Genomic DNA, 27,492 nt, shown 5'->3' on the forward strand with positions numbered 1-27,492 from the left:
TATGTCAAATTAATTTTAGTTGCTTTACTCGACTTCATTGCTGCTGATGCATTCGCTACATTATGTATGGGTTAGCATACCTTGCACTGGAACTGAATTAAAAAAAATCATCTCATTCCATTCTGAGCTCTGAAAATGCAAGTCGTTTTTTGCATTTATTAATACTTCCTAATTATAGACTAGAAATGGATGATATTCGCTTAAAATATACACTATTGCAATGAACTTTTTCAGTAGTTGTAAGTGATAACATGTATCTGACTTCACAAAATAATTTCTGTAGGGATATCAATGCCTTATTTCTCCAACCATCCAAATGCCTGTGCTTGCACACAAAACAACCTATGAAGAATATAATTACCATATGTGTTGATCTCTTATTTTTCTAACAAGCCATTCATAAGAAGTGACTGGAAGGACAACAGAAAAATGGTTGATTTTTAAGAGGTTTACTTAATATAAAATTTTGATGAGCTATTTTTATCGATGAGATGGATTTAAAATTTGATTTGATTAAATATGCATATAAAACCAGTAGTTTTTACTCTTAAAAATACTTTTAAAAAATTAACTTACTTTACACTCTATATAAATGTAATTATAATCAAATCAATTTAATTTATTTAAAATATTTAGGTGTCAGACAAAGAGAAAATTGACCAACTTCAAGAAGAACTTCTGCATACTCAGGTAATTCTCATGAGTAAAAAGAACCAGGGACTTTATTATATGGCAATGTAAGTTTGATGATGTGGAAATTTAATTTTTTAACAAAGCAAAATTTGGAACAGTTTATTGATATGACTTTATTATCAATAGACAAATGTAAAAGCTAATTGGGAAATAAGGAATAAAGAAGGAACTTGATAAGTGTAGTTGATTTATGTATAAAACCTCTTTTTGAGTAAATCTTTTGCTTCTAATTTTAAAGAAAAGCTACCGTAGGAAAAAAAAGGGGAAAGTGGCTGTCTGCATGTCAACTTATGCTTGCATTTTTACATTTATAGGCTAATTAATTTAAGTAACAGTTAAAGAAACTGGACTTGAGTCTACCATAGTCTAGTGGGCCCTCTAGAACTTTTCCTTTGCTTCTCTAAAGCCCAAAAGCAATCAGATAATAACTTTTCTAAAGATATTTCTGGTGCTACTTTGCTTATAGTTGATTATAAAATTATTATTTTAAAGACCTGCGCAATGTAATGAGTTGGTAACATTCCGATGCAAAATTACCTTATCACCCACTCCATTGTTGGTTATTCTATATACATAATAATGATATGTAATTAAGAAGTTTTTTTTTAAGTTAAAAAGACTTCTTTGGTCTCTCTTTTTAGAGAATACAATACAACGGGATAATTCGGCTTATATTAAACAATTAGTATATTTTGAGTCACAGGTTTCCTTGATAGCTGCTATACATTGATTCTTATGCCTGACTATACATTGGTATGTCTGGGCATCACCATATATATTTTTTAAGGCTTCCCAGCCAGGTGATTCCAACCTGCAGCCAGAGGTTAAGAATCATTGGTCACAAAGTGTTGACTCAGGAGCAGTGGCATGCTTGGGAACTTGTTAGAAATGCAGATTATTGGCTCCATCCCAGACCTATTGAATTAGAAACTCTGAGAGTAGAACCCAGCGATCTTTGTTTTTAAAGGCCCACAAGTGATTCTGATGCATCCTTGAGTCTGAGAATTATTGGTATAGAATTTTGGAGGACAGCCCAATAGCACACCTCTTCAGGATGGCTACAGATTGGCACCTGTACCAAAGAATGGTTTCATCCCCAGAAATTTTGTAGACCCCATAATTGACTTTCATATTTACAAAGAAATGAGCCAGTGAAAATCTACTGATATTAACCCTTCAACTTATGCGATTGTAGTAGTTAACCTCTGGGCGTTGACACAAAGACTGTATGGAGAATTATGATATAATAAACCATGGGGTTATCTATATCAGTGATAACCAGTAGAAATGAAACGCAGGCCACGTATGTAATTTTAAAAATTTACATTAAAAGGTAAAAATATGTAGAATTGATTTTAATATATTTTATTTAACCTAATATATCCCAAATAGTATCATCTAAACGTGTACTTAGTATAAAAAATATTAGCGAGATGTTCATTTATGTACTGAACATGTGGCTGGTGGCTACCATATTAGATAACAAAGATCTAATTCTGTGATATTGCCAGAATTTTATTATATCTACTGTTACTATATATAAATGAACAAGTTCTGTAAAAAATGTTTGTAGTAGAATCAACATATAGTTCTACGTGTCTCATATAGTTCAACTACATAATACATTTTTATTTAAGTTGGACATTCTGTGTGGATAGAGCAGTGATTTCTTGTTACTTACTTTGTTCTTGGAAGATAACAATAACCTAAAAATTTTTCATATGAAATAGGTTCCATTATAAAAGCCATGATATTTTAAGTTGGACATAAACATTCTTCTGGTTGTTGGATGGAGTAATTCTTAATAGTTTCCAAACATTGTTAATGTTTAGAGAAGAAATAATGTACAAACTGAGAAAGCTAATTGGAAAAAAGATCACATTTACTTGAGAAGAAAAGTGCATAGCCAACCATGTACTTTGACAAAACAGTTAATCTAAATGTATTACTCTTCTTTAAATCTCTTTTTATATCAGTATTTTAAAAAATTGATATGTAATCTCTGGCTGTGGGAACTTACCAAAACTTGGAAGAGTTTGAGTCCTTGACTCAGACGTATTTTCAAAACTTTGTGGCCGTGAAGCGTCTCTAACCTCAGGTTCCTAATCCGTGTAGCTTTTGCCTCATGTAAAGGCTTAAGGAAGTTAATGCAGGTGAAACACTCACTAAAGGGCCTGTCACATAATGCATGCTCTGGTAATTTTTAGCTATTATTATTTTTTATCATTTCAGTTAAAACATAAATTAATATGGGGAATGGGAAGAATTTGAATTTTTGTCAAATGTTCTCATAATGAAGACTTAAAATTTTTGTAGAATAGAAAATATTGCTTCACCAAGTGTACTTAAGAACTTGCTTTAAATTCTTACATTTTTCAGTATTTTTAAATTTAATTTCTTTATTGTAAATGAAGAATTTACAACGAAGAATTTTCCAAATAAAATGCTAAGTTATAATAGAAAACTATAATGAATTTCATTGTTTGTATGAGATACTATTCATAATTTATTCTCTCAACAGTCTCATAGGAGCTTTGTAAATGAAATTATTTAAAATAGGATTTGGAAGCTTTTAATTTAGATTTAATTAATGTTAGTTATTAACCCATCTTTTTCTTATATAATTTTGGTATTATTTTGTTGCAGTTAAAGTACCAGAGAATCTTGGAGCGATTAGAAAAGGAGAACAAAGAATTGAGAAAATTAGTGTTGCAGAAAGATGATAAAGGCATCCATCATAGAAAACTTAAGGTATTTTAAGTTTATCTTACTGTGTTAGTTCTCAGAACTTTGCCACTTCAAATGGTGTGTTCATCAATACTAGTATTTAAGGAACCATAAAGTGTTCTATCATCCTTTTCTTTCTCACCTGATATCCTTCAGGGATAGGGAGGTTCTCTTCCTATATTAGGACATTTCACAAATTATAGTCTTCAGGCATTTGTTCTATACTGTGCCTATAAAATCTTCATTTTTAGCAGTCTTTTCTCATGAATCAATTTAATTTTTTAAAATACCTTGTTTGCATTTAGGCTTTTTTAATTTCTATAGCTATAAAATCGAAATCGTGAGTTGATAGACATTTATTTATTACGTATTGTCATTGCCTTGCTTGTGAATGATTAGGCTACTTTCTTCAGGTTTAAAAGAGTTAACATTTTCTTCTGGAAGGTTCTTTAGGCATTTTAAAGAATTTTTGAAAAAGTATATGCTGGTACTGTTATCAACATATTGGTATTTATCGTTATCAATAAATTAAGCTTTACTGCCCACTAAACCAATCTGTGTGTGCTAAATTAAATTGAAGTAGTTATTTTAACTTACATCTCATATAAGTAATGAGAAATTTGTGTGTAGCAAAACTACAATAAATCAATGCACATGTATTTTGTAGCCATGGTCCAAAAATTTGTAATTATAGTTTAAACAACATGTATTAGTTCTGACTCTAAATCATGACTGTATAGAGCAGATAAATAGCATGACTTTATTTACAAGTTACACATGGCAATTGAGAAAAGTCATGTCTAAGTATTAATATATTTTGAGAGTTTATCTCAGAAACAATATTTTCTGTCCTAAAATAAAATAATAATGAAAATTTAAAGAATTTCTTTTTTATTTTAGGTGAATGGGATTGTGGTTACTTTCCATTTATTTCTAGATGTTAAGAGATGAAAGAAACTGTAGGCCTTTATTTTGTTTGTACCTTATTATTAAAACATACCTTTAATTATTAAATGCTTGATAGCAGCCCTTTTTTCCTGGCCTGTTTATTTGTTTATTTATTCATCAAATACTTACTTGAACCTTGTTATTTGCCAGGCACCATGTTTCATCCTTGTTCTACATAAAGAGAGAAACAATACAAGATGTCTGCCCCTGGTGCTCTCACATTTTAGTCTGCCCAGTTATCAAACTACACAGTCATTCTTGCTGATTTTAAATAATCTTCTTAGCGATTCTTTCTCTAAATCCTTTCCTCAGTCTCTCTCTATTTATGTCTATCTCTGTCTCCAACTCCATCTCCACCTCTATCTCTGACACACACATCAAACTTGGCAGAGGATTATTTCCTTTCAGTTTGTCACCTTACCTCTTACTTGGCCTTTATGGTATTAATGGTGTTCCTTTTTGGGGGATTTAATATTAACTCTTCAGTATAAAATGACTTCCCTCATTTACTATTTAATTAGAAAGTTAGGAAATTCTGAATTAATGTACTTTAGTGATCAGTATATCTCTAAATAAAATAAATTAGATGAGAAAAAATAGAATTCTACTCAATACTGTTTTATTCAATACTGTTTTTCTGCAATATAATGATTGTGGAAAAACATTTTGGATTTATCAGGTTTTTTTCCTTTTGATGCATCTATGGTTTTTAAAAAATGTTTTCACTGTTTAATATTTTTTTAATTTTATAGAAATCTTTGATTGACATGTATTCTGAAGTTCTTGATGTTCTATCTGATTATGATGCCAGTTATAATACACAAGATCACCTGCCAAGGGTAAGTGAAAAATTAATATATAGTGAACATGCCAATTAGCAAAAAACACTTTAGGTTTTAAAAAAGTATATATACACATATACACAGTATATACACATGATTATATACACACATAGAAAGAACCAGAGACATGAATTTTTTACATATATAATGTTATTTATGTGTTCTAGATGATGTTTTAAGCATTAAATGTTGTTTGACTGTTTTGATTCATTCGTTTACTTATATTTATGTGTCATAAAGGAAGGTTATCAAATATTTGGCATTATATATTCCCAATATCCATGATTTTAAAATACCTGAACAGTGGATTAAATTCAGCACATGGGTGAAATTTAACCTCAGAATTGAAAATATCTTTATAAAGAGTAAACTAGCTATTGAAAAGATTTGTGGAACATGAATGATCTGGTTTTAGAAATAGTGGTTTAAATTAGCACAAGTTTTTAATAAAAATTTGGCTATAAATAATGGATCCAATTCATGTTTTGCTGTTTATATTCTCCATGTACATACATGTATCAACTATCACTTTTTCATGGATAGTATTTTTCAATCATTTAACCATAGATATTTTAAGAAACTGAAAAATCTCAGCAGCGTTCAAACATATTTAAATTTAAGTTTGTATCGAATAATATGAATAAATGTTATTTGTATTGCGGTAAGGTTGTTGTAGTTGGAGATCAGAGTGCTGGAAAAACTAGTGTGTTGGAAATGATTGCTCAAGCACGAATATTTCCTCGAGGATCTGGGGAGATGATGACACGCTCTCCAGTTAAGGTAAGAAAATAGGCCATCTGAATGAAGTTCTTTAGGAAAGTAATCACTTCAGCAAGCTTTGTTTATTTGTTGCAACGAAGTATTTCAACTAAAGAAAGAATTAACATATAGCATTTGGAATTATTTCTATTGTAGAAATCAATAGGAGGCACAGCCAGGAGGCCAGTGTGACAGGAGCTGAGTGTGAGGGGAGAAAGACAGGAGAGAAGGGCAGAGGTACAGTGGAAGGCCAAGTTATACTGAGTTGTTACTAGGCCTTTGGAGTTTACTTTGAGTAAGGTAAGTGAAAGGCTGAGTAAGAGAATGAAAATCTTGGAAGTGGAGTCAGTAAATATAGATAATTTTCTGGTTGTACTCTTAAAAAGAGTAGGGAAATGATACAGTAGCCATTGAAATATTTTGGGTCAAAGGAATGTTTTTAAAGATATTTATATGCTGTATGTAATGATTAGTTGAGAAAATGATGCAAGAGAGAGGGAGCAAAGAGGGAGCAAAGTCATTGAGGTGAAAGAGCCTGGGACTCGGCGTACAAGTAGTCCATCTATAGAAGCACTAATAATTCATTAATGGTTACAGGAAGAAAGTCTGTGGCTACAGAGTCTTTCATTCAACAAATATTCTTTCGGTTCTTAATATGTGCCAACACTGTTCTATGCAGTGTGTTGGTAAACAAAACAAAGATCTTTGCCGTAATGGAGAGTACATTCTAGTAGAGGGAGGCAGATAATAAATAATAAACATAAAAAATGAGTACATTATGTAGTATGTTAGAAGGTGGTAAGTGCTGTCCAAAAAAAAAAAGAAAAATGGAGCCAGGCAAGGGAAATGGGTGTTGATAGTCTGCATCAATAAGGTTACATTTGAGCCATGACTTGCAGAAAGTGAGGGAGGAAGTCATGTGGATATCTACTCCAAGAGTATTCCATATAGAAAGTAAGTTAGTGCAAAGCCCCGGAGGCAGGTAGTTGGCTGTCCTGTTCAAGGCCAGAGCAAGGTGAAGAGTAGTGGGCGATGAGGTCAGAGGAATAATGGTGGTTGGCGGAAGCAGATCATTAGGGCCTTGTAGATCATCATGCAAACTTTGTTTTTTTATTTTGAATAAAATGGGGAGCCAGTGCAGGGTTTTGAGCAGGGTAACAACATTACTTTTTAAAAGGTTCTCTTTGACTACTGTGCTAAAAATAGACATAGGCAATATGGGTAGAACAAGGGAGACCAGGTCTAAGCTATTGGAGTATCCAAGTGATACTCGGACCAGGAAAATAGCAGTGAAGGTGATAGTGATAAGAAATGCTTAGATCTTTTATAAAAGTAGAATCAGGATTTCTTGACATATTTGATATGAAGAGAGAGAAAGTTAGTTGTCAAGATGACTGTGAGGTTTTTGGCCTGAATAAATTAGCTTGTAATTGGCATAGGGTATTCTGCATTAGCATGAATTAGCTTTGGGGAAGAAAAACAGGAGTTTTGGACTTGCTGAGGGGTGTTAACAAATAAACAGTCAGATACACAAGTTTGGAAAGAGGTCTGGGCTAGAGACTTAAATTTAGGAGTCATAATCAGATATCTAAATGTGGTATTTAAAGCCGTGATCTTACTAGGTAAGATCGCCAAAGGGGTGAGCAGAGATGGAGAAGACAGATGGAAAGATTGTGTCCTGGGCTCTCCCAACATTAAGAGATTGCAGGAGGAGGAAACAAAGAAAGAGCCTGTAAAGGAGCAGCCAGTGTGGTAAGAGGGAAACCAGAACTCTACCATTGGTGCACTAGAAGTCAGGGAAAGAAAATATCCAGGAGAAGGTAGTGATCGGTGAGGTCAATGCTGCTGATAGATCAAGGAAGATGAAGGCTGAGAATTGATCAATGGATTTACAGTGGAGGCAAGTAAAGAGAACATGTGGAAGTTTCCTTCTGATTGCTTCCAACGCCTCAGTGACATACGAAGCTAGACGATTAGCTGTAAAGAGGGGAGAGAAGTATCAAAGACTGAGGTAAGAGGGAAGTGTGAAGTCTTTTCTAGGTGAGTAGTGATTCCAGGGTTGAGTTGAAGAGGGAAGTCGAGAAATACTAGAATTGATGAGTCATACTGAAGTCCCCAGTAAGGTCTGTGTACAAAAATTTAAGGGGACACTGTGTGGTTGTGGGGTTTTTTTGTTTGTTTTGTTTTTAGTTGAGCTGGTGATATAGGTATATAGTAATTGGAAAATTGAAATCACCAAGAATAAAGGCCAGAATAGTAGTAGAAAATGAGATAATGAGGCTGATGCCAAAATCATCCAGGAAAGTCTGTTTATTGTAACTGCACCAGTCTGGGATGATTCAGTTTATACAGAGTGCACTGTAGGGTGTCTGGCTATAAATTCAACAGTGTTGTGTCAAGCTAGTTTCTTTTTTATTGCTCTGTGATATTGTTTGAATGTACCACATTTTACAGATCCATTTTACTATTGCTGGGCATTTGGGATACTTCCAGTTTAGGAAGAAAAAAAATGAACGAACTATACCTCCTATCATGTTCTATAATCAATTGTAACAACATTGTAAAACCTACCTTTTACATTATTACGAACACTGTAATTGTAGTGGCTGTGAATGACTTTATATTTTAGGAAGGAGTTCACTTTCTCCTGGCAGACTGATAGAGCATGGACAGATTTCCTTGAAACCAGCAGAACTAGTCTCTTTTCAGTTTGCCATTACTCCTCCAACATTTACCAGAGCCTTCTCCTTGTTGGTAGACTCTGAACTCCAGGTTTTTGTCTCCGCTGGAAGAGATATTGCCTAACTCTTGACTTAGCACGTTAGCCTCTTTAGCAGCTTCTTTCTGCTTCGTTTCTTAATGTGCAAATGCCTTAAAGGGAAATTGAGTGCAAAACGTAAAGCTCGGAATTTTCTTTCCTGCTGTGCATTTTTCCCTGGGAGCACGACACCTTAAATTGTGGCTGTTGAATTCTGATTTTGTCCCCTCAAGCCAGTGAAACTGCTACAGGCTTTTATGTCAGGCCACCCTGTGCCACAAGTCAGCAAATGCCCAGAGGGAAAATAGCTGCAGGAATTTCCCCCCAAATCCTTTGGAGTCTTGGGTTCAGTCCAGATTGCTCTCTCATGCCTTCAAACAGCTGGTTTTGGTTTGTTATCTCACCTGTTTAGCCAAACTCAGTAGAAGGAATTGTATTTTAAAAGCGAATCAGATCAGTATAGAGAAGCTTGAGAAGTTATAATTGAAAATTATATGTGAAGTTAAAAGTTCTTGTGAAACCATTGACTGTTAATATATGTTATTAGAGAATATCTTGCTCAAATCACGCCTTAGGGGGAAGGCTGCCTTATCTCCCCTTTAGTTAGTACTACCTTCTGCTCTGGCATCCTAGATTTCAATACAGTGTCCTGTTATATCTGTGTATTTCTTTCAGTATATAGTAAGGTCTAAACCAGGGACGGTCAATTCTTCACATTTCCCCACCTAAACACTTGACACAGTTAGCTCTCAATAAATAGATGTTGAATAAATGAATTGTCTTTTACTTAAATTTACCTTTAAAGTTAAAATGCAAGCTTTTTTTTACTTTTGAAAGTTTTAGATGGATGGGTTTATATAGCATTAACTGCAAAACAAGAGAGGCAGCAGCATTTTAGGCCATGAGAGATGTAAATAGCCAACAATCTTGTTGGGCAGTCGTAATACATGTGACAGATGTATGCACAATACGGATAAAGAATTCTGTGGTCTCCGTGTTGCCATGTTGACAGCCCCCAAGGATACTCCTGATGTTAGTGTGAAGGGACACCTGGATTTGTGCAGTGCAGTGGCCCTGTCTAGACCATGTAAGTGCCATTGAAATTAATATGAATCATAAATGCATTATTACATCTTGAAAAATTAACATTTTCTGTTTATTTCAGGTGACTCTGAGTGAAGGTCCTCACCACGTAGCCTTATTTAAAGATAGTTCTCGGGAGTTCGACCTTACCAAAGAGGAAGATGTAAGTAGAATTCCTATGAGGTTTATGTGTGTAACTTTATGACCTGTGTAAGCTTCTAAAAGGCAACTAAATGGAATATTTGTTAACCAAAGATTTTCTTAGGATTTTGTTGTTTTCCATTCATAGCTTGCAGCATTAAGACATGAAATAGAACTCCGAATGAGGAAAAATGTGAAAGAAGGCTGCACTGTTAGCCCCGAGGTGAGCATTGCAGTTCATTTCAACAATGTTTTATGGAAATTCAATATTTATGACTTGAAATAAATCATGGTATTAGTATTGATGTTTAAATTTTGGATTGCAGCTATTCTAAGATAACATTTTTTTTTTTAATATTTCAAATAATGTCTTTTTTGTGGGTATTTTCTAGAATAATTACTTTTAGGATCAGAAAAAGAATAACTTTTTTCCGAGAACCATATCTGAATGAATGAGTTATGGAATTTTCAGACTATGTATCACCAAAGAATTTTTGACAAACTCCTCCGCACAATTAATTTAGTTTTGTTTTATTTTGTTTTGTTTTGTTATGTTTTCTCCTGAATAGACCATATCCTTAAATGTAAAAGGCCCGGGACTACAGAGGATGGTGCTCGTTGACTTACCAGGTGTGATTAATGTAAGTATATAGAAAACATGTATTTTATCTTATTACTGTTGTGGAAAACATTTTTAATGACATTTAAAACCTTTTTCTTTAAGACTGTGACATCAGGCATGGCTCCTGACACAAAGGAAACTATTTTCAGTATCAGCAAAGCTTATATGCAGAATCCTAATGCCATCATACTATGTATTCAAGGTAAATCTCATCAAAAGATTTTAATTGCACTGATATGCTTCCTTCTTTAGCAATTCAAGTTTTGCTCTAAATATGCATGTTATGTAAACATACAAGATAGTTTGTCCTCTCTTACTCATTTATTTTATTAGTAAATAGAATTGAAGTTGAGAATATTTTGATAAATTTTACTGTAGGCATCATAGACATTTTTATTGGCTATAATAGCTAAAATGTATTAAGAAAATTTTCATTACTGTAATGTAGACACAAGGGTGTAGCCTGTGGAAGTTTTTAAAATCTACTTTGCAATTATTACAGTATCTTTTTTCACTTTTTTCCAGATGGATCTGTGGATGCTGAACGCAGCATTGTTACAGATTTGGTCAGTCAAATGGATCCTCATGGAAAAAGGACAATATTTGTTTTGACCAAAGTAGACCTGGCAGAGAAAAATGTGGCTAGTCCAAGCAGGGTGAGGGCAAGTTCTTTATTGCGTGAGAACAAATTCTTTGTATACGCTCCAGTTATGACAGGGACTGGTTGTGAAAAAAAAAAATTCTTATGGAATATTTTATCAGAGAGTAGTGGTGGGATTTTTCTTGGTTCTCACTAAAAACAAAGTAAATTAATTAAGTATGATTTTGAGGTATAAATAAAATTTCATAATTACAGTTAGTTTGCTTTAGAAATACTTAAACTGCTTATGTTGCATACCCTAAATATTTTATATGCTAACACAGTCATCAACCTTATCTGTGGTGTTTCTATGTAAAACTAGTGGCAGTGTAGATTCCTTTAGGACCTTACGTGTGCCAAGTTTTTTTTTGCAGATGAACATTACCTTTTCTAACTGGTCAAAAACTGTGTGGCAAATTTTTATAATAGAGAAGGCATTAGATGGGTGTCCGGCCTCAGCATTCTTATCCATGCTCTACCACCAACTGGATGTGTCTTTAGGCACATCTAGTCATCTCTAGGGTCATTTTCATTTCTGAAATTCAACTTCTAAGCATGTGTTCAGTGTTCCTTCTCTCCCTTGCTGTAACAAAGAAAGAGGTTAATTTCAAGGTATTGTTATATATAGGTCTTATTAGGGTTCAAGTCTTGACTTAGGGCATTCTCTCTACTTAATTGTAAAGGCAAGATAGTGGTTAAGAGTGCAGCATCTGTAGCCAGATTGCTTGGTTTCAAATCCTGGCTGTTCCGTTTGCTAACTGTGTAACCTTTGTTAAGTTATTTAACCTTTTTAGTGCTATAGCCTTCCTCGTCTGTTGGAAATGAAGATATTAATGGTACTGTCTCATAAGTTGTGAAGTTTTAATGAGTTAAATATTTGTTTTGAAGTGGTCGAAATAGTGCTTGACACAAAAGTGTTATATATGTAGTAGCTTCTATCTGTTGTTATTATTATATCTTTATCCCCCATAGAACAACAACTTCATGTATAAGTACCTATCCCTCGTGCTACTGCTTAGAATTTCTCTCCTTCCCAACTGAAACTTTCTGAGAGTATACTTCTCTGTCAGAGGTTCCCAAGACAGACTTCCCCTAGGTTCACTGGTTGTGAACTAAAGGACTCAAGCACATAGTCATGCTTACACCTAAGATTTATTACAGTGATAGGATACAAAAGCAAAATCACAAAGGGAAAAGAAGCAAGAGATGTCTGGAGGAAAGCAGGCTCAAGTTTCTGAGAGTCCTCTCCCAGTAGAGTCACAAAGGACACATTTAATCCCTCCAGCAAGAAGTTACTCATAGAGACTCAGCACCTAAGATTTTTATTGGTGGCTGGTCATGTAGGCACCCTCAAGTACCAAAATTCCAGACGCCCAAAGGAAAGCAGATGTTCAGCATAAACCACATTGCTTCCACAATAAGCTATTGTTCTTTAGGGAAAGTTTTATATCAATGTAGGGAATTGTTTACCAGTTAAGTTCTCAGATGCCATCTAAGGACAGCAGTTTTAGGCCTGCTGTGTTAACCGTTTTAACTCCATGACCTCCGCTTTGCCTTCTTCTGTAAGTCCCGCTGAGGCAGTATTGGTCCTGATATGATATGGAGAAGTGAGGTAGAAGCAAATTTCTATGTCTCCTTCCCATCTCTCTTCTTGCCTTTCATTTCTTATTCCTCTTCTCTAGGATAGCGAGTTTGTATTTCTTTTGAAATGCAACTGAAGCTTACATCAGTCCTTTTTTATAGGAGAGAGTGAGAGAGTGTCGGTGTTAGCTTAGGGATGCAGCTCGTCTTATAGGAGGAGTTCTTACGTCAGTAAGCATTTGTCTGAATGGGCTTCGGGGATTAAGGACCCTTATTATTGTGTGTGCATGATAGACCTTTGTGCAAATCTGCATTTTTCTGGGGACAAAGTCTATAGTTTTTATCACATTTAGAAAAGGATTTTTGACCTTAAAAGAATTGAGAGCCAATGGATCCAAATATTTTTTTGAAGAAGTAAAAGAAGACAGTCCAACTTAGTTAGAATTTAGATATTTGAAGAAAAGGATGGAGAAATAATAATAGCTACCATTTATTGAGTTTTCTGCATGCCTGGCAGTGTGTTAAGTATCATATTGTCTCATATAATCTACTCAACCATTTTGAAAAAGTTAAGTACCATACTTAAGGCCGCATTGGTAGTAAGTGGCAGAGCAGAAATTCAAACTAAGGCCTGCCTCCAAAGCACTACACATCATTCCAAGTTTTAATTTTGGTATTTATGTTTTAATAATATATTTCTTAATATACTAAAATTAAGTGTATTTATTTTTTCCTCAAATAGCAATTGAAATACATTTTAATACTTTTGTACAGATTTATATATTTAAATAAATGCATACATGTACAGCATTATTAAATTTGCTCTGTATTATATTATGGTTTTTAAAATTATGTAAACCTACATCTCACATTTATTTTTCTTACTTCTAAAAATAGATTCAGCAGATAATTGAAGGGAAACTCTTCCCAATGAAAGCTCTAGGCTATTTTGCTGTTGTAACGGGAAAAGGTATGAAAAGATGGATTATTATAATTGAAGTTTTGATTGTTTTCAAATAGTAAACATTAATTTTCTTAGAGAGAACTTCACCATCATATTTCCCTAGGAAACAGCTCTGAAAGCATTGAAGCAATAAGAGAATATGAAGAAGAATTTTTTGAGAATTCAAAACTCCTAAAGTAGGTATCTTGCTTAAATATTGAGATTTTACAGTGAGAAAGTAGCTTAAACCCTTTTCACTTAAAAGTTTGTTTATAGCTGTTAGTTTAACATTGAATTTCCAGAATTTTTTCTAGATAGTTATCTGTATCTAATAAGTAAGTCCTCAAACTGCTCTGACAGATTTGGGAGCAATTCATCACATGGCACTGTGCACGCTGGCGTTATAAACTGCTCCTTGGCATGTGGGCAGTGAAAAACAACATGGGCACCGCCAAAGTTGTTTTACTTATAAAATGATTTTAAAAAATCAACACTGACATTTTTAAATATGTGTACACATTTCTCATAGTATTGGGGGAAGTTGGAGTGGTTATTCTCATTTGGTTATCATACAAGGACATTCTCAAACTTGGTGATAGTACATTCCTTTTGCCATTTTAATATACTTTAACTCTTATTGTTTTTTATAGGACAAGCATGCTAAAGGCACACCAAGTGACTACAAGAAATTTAAGCCTTGCTGTATCAGACTGCTTTTGGAAAATGGTACGAGAGTCAGTTGAACAACAGGCTGATAGTTTCAAAGGTAAGTTGGATTTTTAAAATAAGGCAACAAATTTAGACATTTTATTGGCTGGCAGTCTTAGGCAACCATTAGATTCTTCACTCCCTGTCTTTTAACAGTTGCTTTTAGTTCATTTACTATTAGATAATATGCGGAAAATGGAAAAATACAAATCTTCAGTTGTTGTACAAAAACAGTATTTTTCCTTCCAGAGGAAACATTGTTGGGAGCACATTGCAGAGTTTAAATAGAATAGAAAGTTTGAAGTAGTGTTTGGGAGAAAGAGCTTAGGAAACTATAGTGAACTCAGAGTACCCCTTTTTGGGGGGAAGAGGTATTGCGTTGGGAAGCAGAGCAGCCTGTGCTTCAGCTACATTGTACTAGTTCCTGAATCCCACACTTTCCTGCTCCACGGCTTTGCTTCCGTAGTTCCATTTGGTGAGATTATACCTTTCTTCCCCTTTCCCACTTAGAAATTCCACCTGTTTGTCCCATTTAGTCATTCAGCAACCTTATAAGTATTATTATTCTTCCCATTTTACAGAAGAGCAAACTGAAGCACAGAGTAACTTACGTAGGTAGTACACCAATGTCATACAGGGATGGACCCAAGATTTCAGTCTTCATGGTATGAATCCAGAGTCCATGCTCTTAGCTACTGTACTCAACTGCTTCAGCTGCATGTTTTGTGGATTAAAAAGGAGAAACTGGAATCAAGGAGATTAGTTAGGAAAACTAACTAATTGCAATAATGAGATGCTGAGATGTTGAGAGCCCAAAGTACTCATTAGCCAAAGCTGCACACTCAGAAGTTCAGTTAATGTAGAAGATATGTGAGATAGCCTTTAACCACTGCATCTGGAAAAAAGAGAGTCCTCAAACTTGAACATCTTTCCTTCTTCCTCAGCAACACGTTTTAACCTTGAAACTGAGTGGAAGAATAATTATCCTCGCCTGCGAGAACTTGACCGGGTAAAATTTGTGTACCTCATGTATTTTGTATATATCTAATTTAATATTGTGCTCTATCAAAATTTGTTTTGATGAGTGAAATCTGGTAACTAAGTTTCTTTGGTTATCCATGTTTTGACCATGATAACTAATTTATAGCTGCAAGAATACATGTTTAAGAGCAGTTATCTTTTCTGCAATAATTTAAATTATTTCTTTCATAATATTAAAAAAATAATTAGGTAATATAAGGTCAAAACAAGGGTTTAAAAATATTTTCTGAGAAGATGAAGAATTTTTTTTTAAAGATCTTAAAGAATTAATGTATTTATATAATGTAAACTTTTAAAAAGTATACAACTTTTTACCTTTTCAGTATTCACTGTGGAAAACTACACTCTAGTGGGATTTAAATACTGGTTTTCCTTGATTTTAAAATGCCACCACTTGTAAAACACAGCATCAGTTTACTAATATACTAATTTAATATGTATTAATTTAATACTTTCACATAACACTTGTTATGTGAAAAATTTATTTGAACAAATGTTATGTGAAAAACTACATTCAGAATTAAGTGAATATGGTAGACATTTGTGTCAGTTTCTTTGTCCTCGTCTAGAACAGAAGAGCTGGTCATGCATGCTTCAAACCTAAGCTCATCCTACTAGCCTGTCAGAGACCTTCCTTTCAGTTATCTCTCAAAATCATGGCAGGACAGATTGACTATCATATGAAAATCTTACTTACTTGTATCTATATTGCCTAGAATGAACTATTTGAGAAAGCTAAAAATGAAATCCTCGATGAAGTCATCAGTCTGAGCCAGGTTACACCAAAACATTGGTGAGTATTTGACCTTTTCTCAAAGACTTTACTATGTGAATAATAATGAAATACTAAAATTTAGGTTGATAAAGCAGTGATTTATTGTAGCCTTGGCTTATCCCCCAAAACACTTCGTAAATAGACAAGAACATAAAAGTATCTAACCACTATTCTAGTCTAACCAATTAAGTATTTAAATAGAATAAATTATGTATTTATTTAAGTATCCTTCAGAAGATTTATAGCTTTCTTCATGCTCTTTTTAAATTTTGATTCATCTTAGGCTTTTTTTTTTTACCTTTAATATGTTTTGTACAAATCACATTTCAAATCAAACCCTATTTGGGATTTGTTTAAAATAGCAAGTCAATGTATCCTTTTGAAAAATACTCATGAAAACCTCTTTCATGAGAAACTACCACCTTCAGTTTATGTTTTATGTAAATTTGGGTGCTCTTAAATTTGCTCTAATGGGGCCTTGTAACCAAAGTAGGTTCTGTGCACCTCAAGTAAGCTGTGTATAAATAGCCTCGAGATTTTGCAATCGTATTTTAATTAATAAAGTCTTGTACATGTGTTTTCTTTCTAATGAAGTCTGTAGTATTTTAAAGAACTTATCACTCTTGGACAAAACTATTCTTACTGCCATTCATTATAAATAGTTTCTGTACCTATTCTCTTGGCTCTGTTGAAGATTATGAAAACTGAGCCTAGGCAGTTGTGTCCAGTCCTTAAGCTTGCTGGTATTGCTAGTGTCCCCACTTTGATGCCCTTTCTTTCTCAACAGAGAACCTTTTCTCTTTTCAAGTAGTCAAAATTTGCCATTTTTTAATCTTCCGTTATCAAAAGAAAAAAAGGATTCTGATCATATCTATACTTATTGATTGATTAATCAGATATATATACAGAACAACTTATCTTTATCATTTGTATTTTAAGCCAGTTCTGTGGTTTTCTTTAAGCCAGTTAGCTTTTGGAGTTGCAAGTGATAGATATAAATACACACACATACACAGAATGAATATAATACTACTATTTCCTTACTAGGTTGCATGAAGATAATGCACTTAAAAACTGATTTGTAAACTATAATAACTAATAATGCTGTTTATTATTAGAGAAAAATATGGTGCTTCTGTAAATTTCTGGCATCATCAGATGGAATGGTTAGTTTTGTTTAGACAGAGCAAGTCTAAAATTAAAGTATACTGATACTAAAGCGAACCTTGAAGATAAATCTAATTTATTTAACACACAGGCGGCTGAAGGGAATTGTGAAGCAACAATAAGCCTGTATTGCCAGATTGCCTTTTGAGAAGGCAAGGGAGAAATCTGGCGCTAGATATTTATTGTGCGAGCTACTAGATCAGATAATTTTGTATATTTTATCACTTTTTTTTTTCAGGCTCTACAACTTAACACAAACATAGATCAAATAGCAGGTCCTAATGTTAACTGTTTGTGCCACATTGAATTCAACTGCATCGTACCCAAAACATTTTATTTTTGTGACATAGTTGATGTTGTCTCAGATAGTACCTTTTGGCTGCATAATGCTTTATATGATATTTTATAATGCGTAAGGTGCTTATAATTATTTGAGTCATAGGACTTTCATCTGTATATGGTGATCTGGAAGCAGTGTTACAAGCATTTTATGTCCTAACATTATAATTTATTCTTTACTCATAGACATTCTACTACACTTTAATCATATTTTAAGAAAGTTGTTAGATTTGATATATGATACATTATAGTGAAAAATAGGCTCTCAACATTTTTATACAATATACCTGATTATCACTGATTTTAAGCAGGGATATTTGTATGTCATTAACATTATACACACCATCATTATAGATATATATTTTTTGTGTGTCATTTAGAAGGATAGCTGGCTAAATTTATAAAACACACTTTAAAAAAAATGGTACCATGGTATGCATATAAATTTTGGTGAAAAGCATTAAGTTTACTTTATAGAAGTTAAAAGAATGAAAGGAAAATGAGAGTGCACAGTTGAGTTCCTTAACTCAGATTTGAGGAACCAGAAAAGGTTTCTGATACCATAATCTGAGATTTAAAGGGTGAACGGTGGTAGGTAAAGGCAGTGATAAGAGTATTGTAGAGATCAGGAGGTAAGAGCAAGGAAGGCAACACAGATAAATGAAGGCTGTCACCTCTGGCTCTAGCATAGAAGGAAGCAAGAGGCAGGAGATAATGCAGTAGATTATTGAGGGCCTTACAAGCCATGTTTAGAAGCTTGGAATTTATCCCATGAACAGTGATGGCCGTTGAAGAGGTTTATTAGGTCAAATTTGCATTTTAGAAAGATCTTTGTAGTTAGTAAAATGGAATACAAGTGGAGAAAACTGAGCAAGGAGACAGTTGGCTATTGAAATAATCTAGACGAGAAGTGATTATAGCTTGAACTTGAATTGTGGTTGTGCAGGTGGAGAAGAGGAGACATTTTTTAGATATTTAAGAGGTTACCTAGAAGATAGAATTGACAGGGTTTAGCGATTGGATGTGTATAGGTAATGGAAGAGGAGTCAGTTTAACAGTGAGTACATTTATATCTAATAATTAATTGCTAGGGATCTATGGAAATGAAGATGTATTTGAGAAAGATGAACACATAAGAATCTTCACCGTGGTTTTGTTTACAAGTGAGAAAAAGTGGAAAACTTATGTTTCCTGTTTAGAATTACATAATATTTGTAATCCATAGAGTAGATTACTGTGCAGCCATTGAAGATATAGGTCGTTGACATGAAAAACTGTATGATACAATTCTAAGTTTAAAAAAAGTTTTTATAAAACAGTATGTTTAATATCTACTTGTATAAATACACATGCACAGAAATATTTATATAGGCATTAAATTTTTAATGATAACTTAAACTCTATCTACTGAGAGAGGAATTACGGAAGGCTTCTTACCTTTTCTGTATTGGTCAAAACTGTTAAGTTGAGTAAATGCTTTGCTTTAAAAGAAGAAATTTCTGTTTTGAAAAAAAAAATTAATTAGAATAGAGTATAGGGAAAGTTCCTTGAGATAAAGAGGGGAATAAATAGAACCGTAATGTGAATAGTATTTTGTATATTTGTGGAATTTATCCTGCATGACAGCAAAACTTAGGATAAAGACGTCTACAGTCACAGAGGACATATGCTGGCGAAAGTGGTCATTGTAAGTAAGGGTACAAGATGGTGTAACAGGCTTGGTGGCCTCATAGTACAGTGTTTTTTTACATGAGAGTTTGGAACTGTTGGTCCAGAAGAGAAATTATGAGGGGAGGAGAATGTGCCTATCTCTGAAGCACATTCAACTAATGGGCAGCTTCCACTCAGCAGAATTTTGAGGACAATCACTATCTATAACAAAGAGGCAGGAAAGGTTTTAAGAAGGCAAGGAACAGGGAATGAGTGAGGATGTAAAATGATTTGTTTGTTATAGAACAGTCCAGGGTCACAATAAAAATTATTATGATGAAGATGATTAGGGGGAGTCTGGACAGAGGACAGTAGCTTAGCGATGAAAGGGCCAGTGAGGCTTGGGAAGGATAGGTGACAGTAGCCAACTAGGGTGGATTGGGAAGCAGCAAATTCCTTTGACAAAGTTACTTTAAACTCACAAGGAGTTGGGGGTCTGGTTGTTTGTTATGGTCTCCTTGAAAGGGTGTCTGGGTTGTGGGTACCCAACCCAAAGACTCCTGGGAAAAGATAACCACCTGTGTCTCTTCTGAGGCAGGAGCAGCAAAAACCCTGGGTGGTCAGATACTGGATCCTTGGTCTTTGGTTCATTTTTCAGAAATTTTCTTATGTTCGTGTTTAAAATGGTATGTGAATTGGAGGCCCTGACAAGCTTATTTCTTAAGCTTGCTCTTAAAATTCTCCCATTATCGGTTATTAATACCATGGCTAAATTGACTTTGTCCTCACCCAAGAAAATGTAGCTTTGCTTTTGGATAGCAGAGATGTTTTGAGGCTACATCCTAAAGAGTAGAGGTTACTTTTAAAATAGACCACTTGATAGGCAGTGTTTTAGTATATTGTAGTATTATATTACAGTGGAAATTAGTTTGGGGGAAGCCAAATAAGTATTTTCCTGAGATTTTAATTTTTATTCTTGATTGAAATAGTTGTCTTTTTCTTATTTAGAGATCTGTGTTCCTGTAAGATGTCCTTTAAGGCAGAATTTTCCACTTTTGATTATGAATCTTTTAGCTTAATCCTAAAGTGTCGGAACAACTTTACCTAGCAGTATCCCATAACATCTCTGTGTTTTGTGTTGTGGTCTGATAAATTTTAAAATTATAACAAGAAGTTTTCTGTCTTGGACTCCATTTCACAGTCAACACATATAAAGTGTATGTCGATATTAGGCAAGCAAGCCAATGAAAAGATGCTTAGAATTATTAGTCATTAGGGAAATGCAAATTAAAATCACTATGAGATAACCACTATTATTAACCTGTTAGAATGACTAAAAAGGACTAACCTTATAAGTGTTGGCAAAATGCAGAGAATCTAGAACTCTTATTCTCTGCTGGTAGGAATATAAAATGGTCCACCCATTTGGAAACAGTTTGGCAGTATCTTTAAAGTAAAATAAGTAAGTACCATAAGATCAGCCATTCTACTTATAGATATTTGCCCAAGAAGAACAAAAGCATATGTCCATACAAAGACTTGTACATGAATGCTCATAGCAGCTTTATTTATCAGAAACTGGAAACAACCCAAATGACCATCAGCAAGTGAATAAATAGATTCATGTAATGAAGTACTACTCATCAGTGAAATATTGATATATACAACATGAATTAATCTCAAAATAGTTATGCTAGATGAAAGAAGACAGACAAAATAAGAGTACATTCTATATGACTGCATTTATATAAAATTTCAGAAAATATAAACATCTGTAGTGACAAAGCAGTGCTAGTGGTTACAGCTTTTGGGGGTGATGGATAAGTTCATTATCTTGATTGTGGCAATGCACAGGTGTGTACATATATCAAAACTTTAAATATGTGTAATTTATTGTAAGTTAATGGCAAAGCTGTTTTTAAAAACTTAATATTTAAATTTGGTGTTCTTGAAACTTTTTTATTTTTATTTCAGGGAGGAAATCCTTCAGCAATCTTTGTGGGAAAGAGTATCAACTCATGTGATTGAAAACATCTATCTTCCAGCTGCACAGACTATGAATTCAGGGACTTTTAATACTACAGTGGATATCAAGCTTAAACAGTGGACTGATAAACAACTTCCTAATAAAGCAGTAGAGGTTAGGATATAATTTAATTAAATGGGTAAGAAGCATTATCTGAAGGGAGTAGGAGCTGTGAATTTTAGGTTTTATTCCCATCACAGCCACTATCTTTCTTTTTGGTCCTTATACTCCATTTATTCTTTATTTCTCATCTTGTTCGGGGATTAATCTTAATGCTGCTACCAGTTACTACTCTTATAAAAATTTACTAATTTGTATGGTGTTGGTCTGAGAGTGTTGGTTCTTCTTCCAGATGCTATCCAAAGATAGCATATAATGAAATCAAAATTTTCTTGAATTTTAATGAAATATTCTTAAGTTCTGTGGTTTAGAGATTCCATAAGAAAAATGTTTAACAGATGAAACATTTTATTTATTGGTTTTCTGTAAGGCTCAATTATACTTAAATAATCATTTTCTTAGTTCAGATCCTGCCAGAAGGTTAAACTAAGAATTATAAGAAAGTACCTTAAAGAATGCATTTCTCTTACTCACGTATCTTGGCTCTCCCACTTAGTAACTGTGTCATCCTTGGACTAGTTGCTTAAGATTTCTGTTTTCTGATCTGTAAAATAGGCGTGATAATGTTACTACCTCACAGATTGTTTTAAAGAATAAATGAGTTAATATATGTAAAATACTTAGATAATATCTGGCCCACAGTAACTGCTTAGTAAATGCCAGCTGCTATTTATGATGATGACTGTCATCCAAGTTGATCTGCCATGCATATTACTCTGGAAAATGATCGTTCTAGCTGAATCAGTGTGTCCTGTACTTCTATGTAAGGATGTTCACAAAATTAGGATCAGTGTTAAATAATTTTTTCATACTCACCTTAAAAACAAAATGTTGGTTTCTGATTATTCAGGTATATTTTGCCCCTTTCCTATCCTCTCCAGTTCTAGCTTTTTCACCATTTTTAAAATTTCTTCAAGCCTCCCTTTCCAAGAACTCTTACAGCCTACTTCACCTAAGCTGCATGTTTGTGACCCCTGGTCAGTTCTCCACACATTTACCCCTAAAGTAATGAAAGAGCTGCTGCTACTGCTTCTCTAGCTCTCCTCCCTTCTGGCCCTAATATTTTTCTGAGCCTTGTCTCCTGATAGGATATTTTCATATCCTATGATTCAAGCAATAGAAGTGGTCATAAAAACAGTAATGATCTGTCTCCTGCCACTTTCCCTTTCACACCTAGGTGTGGTTATACCTCACTGTGTATTCTTGGACAGTCACCTTTCTTTATGCCATAATTTCTTAATGTTTAAAATGAAAAAGGCTAAATAGAAAATATGGCATTAACTAGCCTACTTAATCTTAAGTGATTTAGTTTTTAATTACTTTGGACACTGTGTTTTTCCTTTCACTGTTCAGGTAATTAGGAGTTTGCTGTAATACAAGACAGATTAATGCTCAGCTGTGTTTGAAAGTAGTGATGCATTGTTTCATGTATTTGCATAAATAAAGATGTGAAGAAAACTAAATCATTAAAACTTTTTAAACTTTTTACAGTGTACAAGAAGCAGGCAAGCTCAGATATTGTAGGGAATGGAATGAATGAATGAATAAATGAACAAATGAACGAACAAACGAACAAATGAATAAACGAACGCACAAATAAGTCTGGTGGCTGGCTAGAGTGCATACTTTATCTAATGGGGGCAGCTCCTGTTCAGCTCCAGCAGATGGTGTTATATAGGAGTGTTGGTACAGAGTTGACAGATAGTTCAAGAGAGGCTGGAAATTTTTAAATACTGGCTACTAATTTTTAAAAATTTAAAACGCTGTGTATGTCTGGCAAAACATATCAGGAGGTCAGATCTATCCCACCAACTACCAGTGTAAGATCTCTAGGCTAGAGTTTATATTTGCTCACTTTTTTTTTTAATGTGGTTTTCTATGTATTTTCTTATTTATTTATTTATTTATTTATTTATTTATTTATTTATATTTTTTTTATTGTGATGACATTGTTTAACGAAATCTAGTAAGTTTCAGGTGTACTATTCAACAGTATTTATGTATTATCTGATAAGGTGATTTATCACATCTATTTGACTTAAATGCATGTGTTTAGTTTTCATGTTACACATTAAATAAAAGTATATAGTATAACTACAGCTTTTTTCTTTAAATAACTTTAGGTTGCTTGGGAGACCCTACAAGAAGAATTTTCTCGCTTCATGACAGAACCAAAAGGAAAAGAGCATGATGACATATTTGATAAACTTAAAGAAGCTGTTAAAGAAGAAAGTATTAAACGCCACAAGTGGAATGATTTTGCAGAGGACAGCTTGGTATGTCGTTTGTATATTAGGGTGTAAGTCTCATATTTATACAGTTTCTCAAACTGATACTCTTTTGTAGGAGACTATTTTTATATGACTATTTAAATTAGATTCTGAATTCATATTTTAAAACCGGGAAAGGATTTATGGTCTGTAATTGACCCTTTGTCATTTCTCTGCTCTTCTATAATCACCCTCTGCTACTGCTTTCTTGGCTGTCATTTCAAAAACAGTCAAACTTCTCAGTAAACAGGCTTCTATAAACTTCAACGGATTGTCATCCACCAGCCTGATCTGATAGAGGATAGCTGCTTCTCATTTTACCCTCTGTGGTAATGAAAGGAATTAGATGCATTGGTTTTCAGTGGATTCGAGCCATAAAATGTTAGACTCCTAAAATCGTAACACTAACTACCAATGTGTTAAATGCTTACAGGGTGCCAGAAACTTCACTGTGTATTTCATAAGCATTATTTCATTTAGTTAAGCAGTCCTATTATTGTATTGGCAAAGCTGAGGGTACCAAGCCCCATTCTGTCTAATTATAAAACCTGGCTCCTGACCTCTACCACCTGATAAATCTTTTGTTTTGTAGAACATTCCCATCACCATAATCAAACTTTATTAAGCACCTGCTCTGCTCAGACAGTTATGAGAGGCAGTGTTAAAATATAAGATGAAGCCGTTTTTAGGAAAGTACATATCTGACTGTGGGCTGGTGGTAATTATAATTTTTTTGAAAGGAAGGTTTGTTTTTGAAAACCGTATTTATTGTTATTGTTAGATGCCTTATTAAGACTGGCTTTCTGAATAAATGGTGCTGATTTCATTTGTTCATTCAAAAATTACAATATTTGGAAACTAATTTTCTTACAATAAATAACTTACTTATGATTGTTTAGGCCTTCTAAGCTTCCTTCCATTACATCTTTCATTGTTGTTACCAGTGAGATAATGGTTATTGTTTTCTTTCCTCCTCTCTGTTTTGAAAATGCTAACACATAGGTCATGTGGCAAAAAGGAGAGATAGAGATGCTGTATCATTAACTCCTGAACATTAGGGTTATAGATGTTGGATTTTACATGTGTAATAGCCCCTCCCCCATCTGAGAGATGGTCAGCTCATTTAATTGGGGCCAGGAGAAAATGTCCACTGTTTTTTAGACAGAAAGCTGACAAATAAGCAGACAAATAGCATTTATGTGGAAGGGACATACTTCTATGTTATTTTAGATATATCTGTTATTTTGGTTGTCAATTTGAATAAAAATTACTAAGTGATAAGACACAAATTAGCTGTTTTTCTTTCCTTGTTATTTCAGAGGGTTATTCAACACAATGCTTTAGAAGACCGGTCCATATCTGATAAACAGCAGTGGGATGCAGCTATTTATTTTATGGAAGAGGCTCTTCAGGCTCGTCTCAAGGATAGTAAGTAGGGACACAAGTTACTGAGTTTTGAGTATTCCAAGTGATTAAGGAGTCATCTAACTTTAGCGAACATTTGTCAAAAAAATAATAACTAATATTTCAAAGTCTTTGTCATTAATACTGTAGTCAAATATTATTTGTGGGGTTTTGAGTCAACTGCTGAATAACTGCTAAAAATATTAAATTTATGTGTACTCATAATTCATACTGTTTTAGTGTTTGCTACTATGCTTATTGGAACTTTATAAGCAATTGTACTTTTCATAAATTCTAAACATATATAATTAAATCTTAACATATGCAACATATCAATTGTATAATTTTTTTCTTTATTTCAATTGACTTTACATTGATATATCACTGTGAAGTAGTTAAGGAAGCAAGAATATTGTTAGCTATAATTTATGTATTTGGTAAGTGATAACATTCTTGATGAATTAATAAATATTTTTAAATTCGTTTAGCTGAAAATGCAATTGAAAACATGGTAGGTCCAGATTGGAAAAAGAGGTGGTTATACTGGAAAAATCGGACCCAAGAACAGGTAAAAACAAACAAATCTCTGGTCTTATGATGGTATAATTTTGTTCATTTAATTCAAGTATTAAAATATAACCTTTACATGCCTCTAGACCAATCTTAATAATTTTAAATGTTTATGTCAGCCTTTCTAAAATATAATGAACCTTAAGAATAAACAGTAAACTATAAATGAAAGATTTTTTTTTAAGTGAAGTAGCTGTGTTATTAAAAGGGAGAGGAAACTGTCTCTTTTGTGGTTGATTACTTTGTTCATTTTAATTCCCTATTTGAAGTAAGTGAAGATTAAAGTTACAAAAAGAAGGAAAAGAATGACATGGTTTTTAGAGGATGTAAAATGAATATAATTAGATGAAAAGATATCTTGACTTTTTTAAACCGTATTTTATCATGTTATCTTTGAATTTTTCTGTTATTCAAATGATTTTATTCTTTTACATTTTTTGCTCTTGTGTTCACAAAATGAGTGTACAAATTCAGACAGGAAGCAGAACAGTAGAATTCATTTATTTACATTTAATGAGCACTTCAGAAGAACAAAATGGTAAAGGCAAGTATAAGTAACTTTACAAATGAGTAAAAGAGGGAAAAGGTATAAAATCATTGAAGTCTCCATCCCTTACCCTTTTAATTCCTTACTTATTGTTATAGCTTCTTTTCCTATCAAGGACTCGGTCTTATGCTGCTATCTCATTCTTGTGCATTCCTAAATAAGAGAGTATAAATACAATATAGAATTAGAATACATAATGAATATGAAAAAGAGGTAGCATTCAATTCGTTTTTTTTTCTTGTTTCTGAATCCATGTGATCAGAGAAAGGAGATGAGGATATGGGAATATTAAAAGAGGAGATAGAGAATAAAAAATTAGCAGATCACATGGTATTCCCATTGTCTTATTTATTTTATTTTTTGTTTTCATTTCAATACCCTATTTTTTTCTAGCTTCATGCACTTTTTGTTTCATAAACTATCAGATGTGAGTTCCAATTTGTCTTAAAATAGTGAAGGAACAGTCTTCCTCTTTTTTCTGATTTTTGTGTTTGTATATGTGTGTGTATGTGTGGAAAAAGGAGTCATTAAGACAGTGAGGAAATGCACAGAGTTAGTGGTTGGATTATGCCCGTGTTCAGAGTGTATCAGTTATCTCTGCTCTGCTGGTGGGCTGAGAGAGGGAGGTCTCTCAGAAAAGAACTTCCAGGGGATCCGTCAGAGGTTTCCGACTTGGAGACAGAAAGAGGCATTGATTGGAAAAAAACTGGTGTAAAGCAAATAAACTCCAAAGAAAAATGATGTCTGATGTTCAAGGCCTAGTGAAATTAGGCCAAACTCTCCAGAACAATTAATGGCAACAGAATTTGTTTTAGCAATTTGTGGCAAATAAACTTTGGCCAAACACTTTCAGAGAGAAATGATTCCTGGTTAGAAGTTATTTTTTCTCAGCAACTGGAACTCATAGGGGATCCCTTCCAAGAGAGGGAGAGGAATTAGTCTTAAGGTCAATGCAAGGATCTGCAGCCTAGACGAGGAATGTGTAAACCCTTCAGAGAAGAGCTTTCTCCCAAGGTTTCAGGGCAGCATGCATAAGACCCAAGCTAACTTTAGAACAGAGACCATAATGTGGAGTGTAGAGAGGAGGAACATCAGAATCATCTGGGAAGGTATGAATTTTGTTTTCTCTTTCAAAACA

The 27,492-nt window shown here is 33.7% G+C and overlaps 1 protein-coding gene across 1 annotated transcript in view; it reads left to right on the top strand.

Moving 5' to 3' along the window:
* OPA1 (OPA1 mitochondrial dynamin like GTPase) overlaps positions 1 to 27,492 on the top strand; it is an 81,972-nt gene that overhangs the window by 25,780 nt on the left and 28,700 nt on the right. Inside the window, 18 exon segments of the mRNA XM_039850778.1 lie at positions 637 to 690; positions 3,340 to 3,444; positions 5,121 to 5,207; positions 5,877 to 5,990; positions 9,893 to 9,973; positions 10,100 to 10,174; positions 10,521 to 10,592; positions 10,676 to 10,775; positions 11,099 to 11,229; positions 13,692 to 13,764; positions 13,862 to 13,934; positions 14,388 to 14,503; positions 15,390 to 15,454; positions 16,203 to 16,279; positions 21,392 to 21,557; positions 23,687 to 23,839; positions 25,153 to 25,261; positions 25,726 to 25,805. Of these exon segments, the coding sequence (XP_039706712.1) occupies positions 637 to 690; positions 3,340 to 3,444; positions 5,121 to 5,207; positions 5,877 to 5,990; positions 9,893 to 9,973; positions 10,100 to 10,174; positions 10,521 to 10,592; positions 10,676 to 10,775; positions 11,099 to 11,229; positions 13,692 to 13,764; positions 13,862 to 13,934; positions 14,388 to 14,503; positions 15,390 to 15,454; positions 16,203 to 16,279; positions 21,392 to 21,557; positions 23,687 to 23,839; positions 25,153 to 25,261; positions 25,726 to 25,805 (1,731 nt within the window).

The sequence above is a fragment of the Pteropus medius genome, unplaced genomic scaffold (genome assembly GCF_902729225.1).
Source record: "Pteropus medius unplaced genomic scaffold, Ma_sr-lr_union100, whole genome shotgun sequence".
NCBI lineage: Eukaryota > Metazoa > Chordata > Mammalia > Chiroptera > Pteropodidae > Pteropus > Pteropus medius.